At 32.7% G+C, this 7,500-nt stretch overlaps 1 protein-coding gene across 1 annotated transcript in view; it reads left to right on the top strand.

Moving 5' to 3' along the window:
• The first annotated feature begins 494 nt into the window (after window positions 1–494).
• LOC145260987 (sialin-like) overlaps window positions 495–7,500 on the top strand; it is a 58,293-nt gene continuing 51,287 nt past the window's right edge. Inside the window, exon 1 of the mRNA XM_080119117.1 lies at window positions 495–621. Within this exon, the coding sequence (XP_079975243.1) occupies window positions 574–621 (48 nt within the window). The 5' untranslated portion in view covers window positions 495–573. The remainder of the gene's footprint in view (window positions 622–7,500) is intronic.

The raw sequence follows: 7,500 nt of genomic DNA, 5'->3' as shown, positions 1-7,500 counted from the left end.
ATAAACGAAACTAAACTTTATGTATAGAATCCTGGTTCCAATTTTTATCAAAATGCATCATGTGATTTTAGGTCTAGAAAATATCTAAAATTTAAGAAATTGAAGAAGTTAAAATTTCATACAAATCAGAAGTAACTCAATTTGGAAAGGGATCCCACCTCTATCACGTTTTTGCATAAAAATAAATATAAAATAATAATAGAAGTAAATATAGATCACGTCATAACACCTTACACTTAAGAGTTGTGTTCCAAAATTGATTATGATTGGTTAATTAGTTTAAGAATGATTGGTTAATTAGTTTACATACAAATATATAAACATATATACATACGTAACTTTATATATTTTATATTTACATATGTTATTTTTATACATTTTATATTAAAAATAATGGTTTATTATTTATTTTCCTTGTTTCATTTCCAAATGTAAATCCCGCCATTTTATTTATTATTAATTTTTACACAGATAATATGTACTCCATGGGTGAAGATAATTACATCAATTCCGGTGTGGGGTATTTTCATTACAGCTATCTGCAATTCCTGGGGAAATATTGTACTTCAGGTGATGCTTCCGAAATACATGCGAGATGTACTCGGCTACGATATAAGACAGGTAATAAAGAAATATACTTTTCTTACATATTGAGAATTATTTCTCAATATTTTTATTGCAATATTTTTTCTTAGGATTTTATTTTCTTTTTACCTTGTAACTTTTCGTATTTTCATCATTTATATGTGTTGCGTTTTAAAAACATATAAGTTGCAAAAACTTATAAAATTCCTTTTGGAGATTTTACAGTCTATTATCTAACAGTGAGTTATTCAGTAGCGTTGTTTCATCAAAATGTTTTTTCAGCCATACTCGAGTAGAATATATCCTGTATATAATATTTGGATTGCAGAAATTAACCTCTGCACCAAATTGCTGTAGGTTTTCATTAACAGATGCCACATACAAATTTATTATGTCTAAACCTTCAACCCCGTCTTATCTAACTATATGTCATTTTATACGCACTTATTTCTTATAATTAATCTTATATTACATCCTAGGAGAGGCATCATCAGTATTGATCACATCTATACACGAAGTAGTACATATTTTCCCCTCTACCTGACAAGTCCTTCGACTCTCCCAGACAAGACCGGGTAAATACATAACCATTGAACTATTTTGATCGTACACCCTTATTAACATATACATACAACTACCATTGCACTTCACTATTCGAAAATAATGATTTCTCCCCAGTAACATTCCTCCTATTCTCATTGGCTGCTACCTTGAATTTCTATTATTCCGAATCATATAAAAAACGAACACATCGGCCCTTAATTCAAGATGGCTGCTCGATCACCACACATTTATATAAATCATTTATAATTTAGTTTAAATTTACACAAATCAAAACATCCATAACGTTCATATAGATAAGTTTGCGTAGCTACCTCTTGTGATATTTAGGAGGGTTCATTATTTACAATGTATTTCCTTATTTTCGTTATTGAAAACAACGTATTCAGCGAGGGTCACAAAAAATCGTTCCTTTCGGCAATCATGCACGCACGTCTAGCGGTCTTTTTTTAATTGGTTAACATAGATTAAAACAAGACGTCATTTCGATAACGTCTTCATGGAGGAATGGATACTGGGTCCGTGTCATAGCTTACAGGTTGAAAGTTCGCGCCCATGCAACAGTTTTTTGTTTTTTAATTGGTTGTTGAAACAGGGTTATTTATGTGATTTGCATGTCCGCTTCTTTATTTTCCTGTTTTTATATCTTTTTTTTTAATATTTTTCCATGCTCTTTTTTTGCGATGAATATGTTTATCTTTTTGTGTTTTTTCTCCTTTTTTTATCAGTTTTTTTCTATTATCGAATTCAAACAGTTTTATTTGTTTTGTTTTTTCCCCTTTTTATTTGTTTTTATTATCGAAATGAAACGAAAATCCTCCATTTGTTTTCGGGGTATTTTCCTTGTTTTGGGCTATATTTTTATTTTTATTTTAATTTGTTTTTCTTACAGTGATAAGCGACATAATTGCAACCAAATATTGCAGTAATTAATCAAAGAAATAGTAGAGAATTCCATGTTTTTGTTCTTAAATAAACTTTTACTTCTTAAGACGAACTATTTTTTAGTCGTGGAGGCCGGTAAGTAACCAGTCAAGATTACCACAGCTTCAACGGCTAAATAGATGTTTTTTTCTTTTTTCCACCTCTCTCCACCCGGGCTGCCTACTGGTATAATTTTTTTTCTTTTTCTACTCGCTAATATTTTTGTATTTTTTACAGCTGGAGGTTGCTCAATACCCTTACTACGCCACCTATCTTCACTAGTTTTGGATATTCCGATAGCCGTTCTTACCATGAGGAGTTGGAGTGTCTATTCCGAAAGCCGTTCGTAACATGAGGAGGTTCGATGGAAGGAGGCAGCAGCAGTAACAACAACTATAACAACGACAACAACCATACCTTACTTTTTTTGAGGAGCACCGGGCAACGCCAGTTAACGGATACTGCTAGTATATATATATATATATATATATATATATATATATATATATATATATATATATATATTATTATTATTATTAAAAAGTGCCTTCACTTTTTAAACAATAACCACAAAGCGAAAGTATATATATTTGTTTTCAACGTTTTGGATATCATGATGTCAAAATGGGGTGTTATCAATATCTAGGGAATTGTATCAAAGGGATACCAAAAGCAGATACGATTTTCATTCTTGGAGACTTTATTGCACGGGTCAGGAGTTATTATAACAGCTGATGTGTCTTAGAAAAATACGGCCTTGTTAAGGCAAGTGATAATGGTATTCTTGTTCAGTTATGCACTGAACATAAACTTGCATTATGCAATATCTTTTATTAATAAAAACTCATCCACAAGGTAACTTGGATACATCCTGCATCAAAACACGAGCATATTCTAGATTATGTTATCATGTGTTAGCGTGGTCTTCAGGATATGTGTACTGCAAGAGTCATGCAGAATGCAGACTGTGACACTAATCACAAACTTAAGTTATGTATAAGGAAAAAGGTAAGAGCCAATGGAGTAAAAGTGCCTAAACACATCGATATCTCCAAATTACAAAATAAAGAAGTGTGTGAAACACTTCGAACATCATTTATTAATATTACATTTGATGTAACTTTTGAACGATTTAAGTCACAGGTACATATCAAAAGATATATATATATATCAAAAGATATATATATATATATATATATCAAAATATATATATATATATATATATATATATACATATATACATATATATATATATATATATATATATATATATCAAAAGATATATATATATCTTTTGATTTGGTTGGTTGGTTGTTTTTGTTTTACGGCATATCAACCCTTTTCGGGTTATTTAATGCCAAATCCAAAGATTTTGAAGAAAAATTGTTTTAATAGAATATTTTGTTTTCACGTCGGTTTGTATTTAACCCATAGTTGGGACACTAACAGGTATTACCACTCCGGGTCAGAGTGGACCTGGGAGCAATGGTAATTAAAGGGTGGCTCCACACTCCCCAAAGCCCACAAGCTGGGGCCTCACCACTGGATATAGTTTAAGGTCATATCTAGGACCCTCATTGAGGGACTTTTACTGCAGGGGGGCAGTCGGCGTATTCTAATGCCGCACTGACAGGGCCGATATCTTTTGATATATATACATCAATATATATATATATATATATATATATATATATATATATCAATATATATATATGAAAATATATATATATATCAAAATATACATATATATATATATATATATATCAAAATATACATATATATATATCAAAATATACATATATATATATATCAAAATATACATTTATATATATATATATATATATATATATATATATATATATATATATATATATATATATATATATATATATATGTATCAAAATATACATATATCATTTGATGTAACTTTTGGATGATTTAAGTCATGCTTTTTCCGATTGCGATGTTAGGACGAAGAATCAATTTCATACATCAGGTAAACTTTTTAACATCAGATATCTCAACACAAATTCGAAAACTTTTCAGAAACTTGTTCTTAAAATTTTCTATGCAGATAATGCAGATCTTTGTCTCATTCAGAGGAGGATATGCCTAATTATAGACAAGCACTCAGAGGCACGTAAAGCTTTTACACCTAACATTAAGAACATTTTTTTTTTTTTTGCATTTTCACCTCAAACAAGGCAAGTGCCATTTTGATGTAGGAGGCTACTATCTGGGACATAAATTGCAGCGATACTATGTAGGGAGTTGAGCAACAAGATGTCTGTTACATTTGAACTTGTGCATGTCAGTAAAGTCGGGGAGCAGGAACCCAGAAGAGAATTCCAAAGTCTAGTATTTCTGGGGAAGAAACTATTAGAGTAGAAGACTTTCTGGCATCTGGGGATTTCTACTGTGTAGGGGTGGGATTTTGCTGCTTGTCAGGTTTCTCAGGGGTATTTGCGTCGAGAGGATATACAAGTGTTTGTAGTTTGTCGGAGCATCTACCATTAAAATACTTGTAAAGCAGGCAGAAACATGCAACATACAAATAATTTAAGCTAATAAAATAAAATTGAACAAATGCTGGGAGAAAATACCCTCAGATGTTGTGCGTGCTGCTATAGATGAATTCCTCAAAGGATTTTGTAATGTAGTGAAGGCTTGAGGAAAACAATTTGGAAAATAATTATGTCGTATTGTTTCTTCAGTATTTGCTAATCATTTTCTGTAATAAATCATTTTGTTGGGATAAATCTGAGTTTTATTTTGTAATAGTATTTATACCCTTCCTTGTATATGGAGCAACGAGTATCATCACGACAAATATTTATCAATTCACAAAAGCTTTTGATACCATCAAACACTTTAGAAAACTAGACTGTCCTACAATTCTTTTGGAGATGCTTCAACAGTTATACTATAACGCACGAGTGATCCAATATCAGTTGATAACTGTGTGAAATAAGGTGATATCCTTGCTCCTACATTAAAAAGAAACTTTTTAAAAGGTGTCTGATATTTTTTAACTGATTTACTATATTTTTGCCATGCTAAATCTAGAAATAACATCCATTTTGCTCTCGGAGGTCAAATTTTTTTGTAAATTTGAATTTAAAATTATGCGACTTATATTTTTTAAAACAATGTTTTCAAGATTTACTAATGATGTTTCAATGGAAAAATGTCAGTTTTTATGATAAAATTGCTGTATTCTAACAAAGAATGATGTACACCTCATGTACAGTACATGTAACTAAAAATGAAAACTTAATGTTTCGTTTTTTTGATTGTCGCGAATGTTTTGGTGCTTGCACATCTCTTTTTAAATTCCAACAGTAGTCCGCCATCATCACCATGTCCCACCTTCCATGGTAGCGTGATTCCATTTCTCTCAAGTCCTGGTGAAAGCGCTCTCCATGCTCATCGCTTAAAGAGCCAAGATTTTCGGGAAAGCGGTCCATGTGCGAGTACAGGTAGTGCATTTTTATGCTCATATTGCAGCCAAGGTTCCTAAAGGCCGCTAACATGTTTGCTACTAGATCGTTATAGTTCTCTGCTTTTGTGTTGCCTATGAAATTCATCACGACCTGAACAAAGCAATTCCACGCTTGTTGCTCAACAGGATTCATGGTCTCCTCAAACGCGGAAGAGTTTTTGATCAGCTGCCTAATTTGAGAACCATCAAAAGTACCAGCTTTTAATTTTTCAGTTGACAAATTGGGGAAGGTTTTACACAGAAACTGAAAACACCGTCCATCTTTATCCAGGGCTTTTGTGAATTGTTTCATCAAACCAAGCTTTATGTGACGTGGAGGAAATAAAATACGTCCCCTGTCAACTAGAGGCTTGTTTATCAGATTTTTTGCTCTACAAATTGCAAGCTCTTCACGTACTGGCCATTCTTTTTTCACGTAATGTTGAGTACGATCCCTACTATCCCAGAGGCATAAAAAGTATGGGTATTTGGTAAATCCAGACTGTTGACCAAGCAAGAAGTTGACCATTTTTAAGTCAACGCAAATCAGCCATTTATGTTGGTCATAAGAAATTTTTTCTAGGACGTACTTAATTTCATGCTGTTCTTTTAATGTTGTCGAATGTGCCAATGGCACAGATGCAAATTGATTTCCATTGTGTAACAACACACATTTCAAAGACCTTTTGCTGCTGTCGATAAAAAGTCGCCAGTCCTCTGATTTGTATTCAGGTAGGCCGAGATGTTTCAGTAGCTCTACTATGTCATTGCAATAGACTAATTATTTTTCTTGAGCAAAATATCTTAAAATTCCTGGTGCCTGGTACGGAAGAAACTTACCTTAACTTTATCATTTAGCATGTTCTTGTCCTTTAAACGAGATGCAAGAAGTTCGGCAGAGTCTTTTGGCAAATTTAAATCGCGAACAAGATCGTTTAGTTCGTTTTGGGAAAACAATTTTGGCTGCTCATCATTGTCATCGGGAAAGGATGCATCATGATGATCATCGGTAGTGGTAATACTTTGAGTTTCATCCTGGCTACTGCTGCTTTCTTCAATACTTGTATCTTTAAATACAGGTACGGGAATTTCTTCACTATGAGGAGTAGGGCGCATAGCTGACGGCAGATTGGGATACTCCAGTGTTGTGCGATTTTTTCTGTCAATCCCCATGACATTGATAGCACAAAAGTAGCAATCGGTTGCATGATTTGAAGGCTCTCGCCAAATCATGGGATGCCAAAGTTCATGGACTTTCGCGTGCCTTTGCTCCATTGACGGAGATGCTCTGTGCATCTTTTGCAAACCATGTGAGGTGACAAACTTTTGTCTTGATCGCCGAGCTTCATGCCAAAATATGCATAGTAAACGCGCTTGATAAAGGTGGTGACAGTATTGCGATTTGGTGCAAGTGTGTATTCACCACAAACATAGCAAAAAACACCTGACTTCTTTACACACATTTTTCGAGTCGCTATTGTAAACCTGAAAAAAATTAAAAATTAAATTTGTGTACGTTGTCTCCATGAAATTTAAAGTCTGTATCAAAAAAATTCGGCACAATTATATCTATGTCCTGCGAACAGTTTTAATCGCACAGTAATGAAATAATTTGACTCTGAAACACACAGAACCAATACGTAAGACTTACCTTCTCGTCTGCTTTCATACGTTGGTGTGTTTTAATAACAAGTTTTACCATTGAATTCCCGTATGGGCCAAATAAAGTCTTATCTTATCTTTAAATATCGCATAATAATCGCAAAACTTAGACTCCCTAATTAAAATTTCATCAAAAATTGTTTATTCAAATGCTTTCTTCTTTGTATTGCTAGTGCTAAACAATTTAAATTTGTTCAGGTATTAGAACTTTAAACGGTAAATGGTTAATACTTCTGTTGTACCTTTATCGGATATTTAAAAGTTAAAAAATAGAAAATTAGCGATAA

Source organism: Euprymna scolopes, chromosome 37, assembly GCF_053919585.1.
Source record: "Euprymna scolopes isolate OS-2025 chromosome 37, ASM5391958v1, whole genome shotgun sequence".
Classification (NCBI taxonomy): domain Eukaryota; kingdom Metazoa; phylum Mollusca; class Cephalopoda; order Sepiida; family Sepiolidae; genus Euprymna; species Euprymna scolopes.
This window is presented reverse-complemented; position numbering and strand designations above follow the sequence as displayed.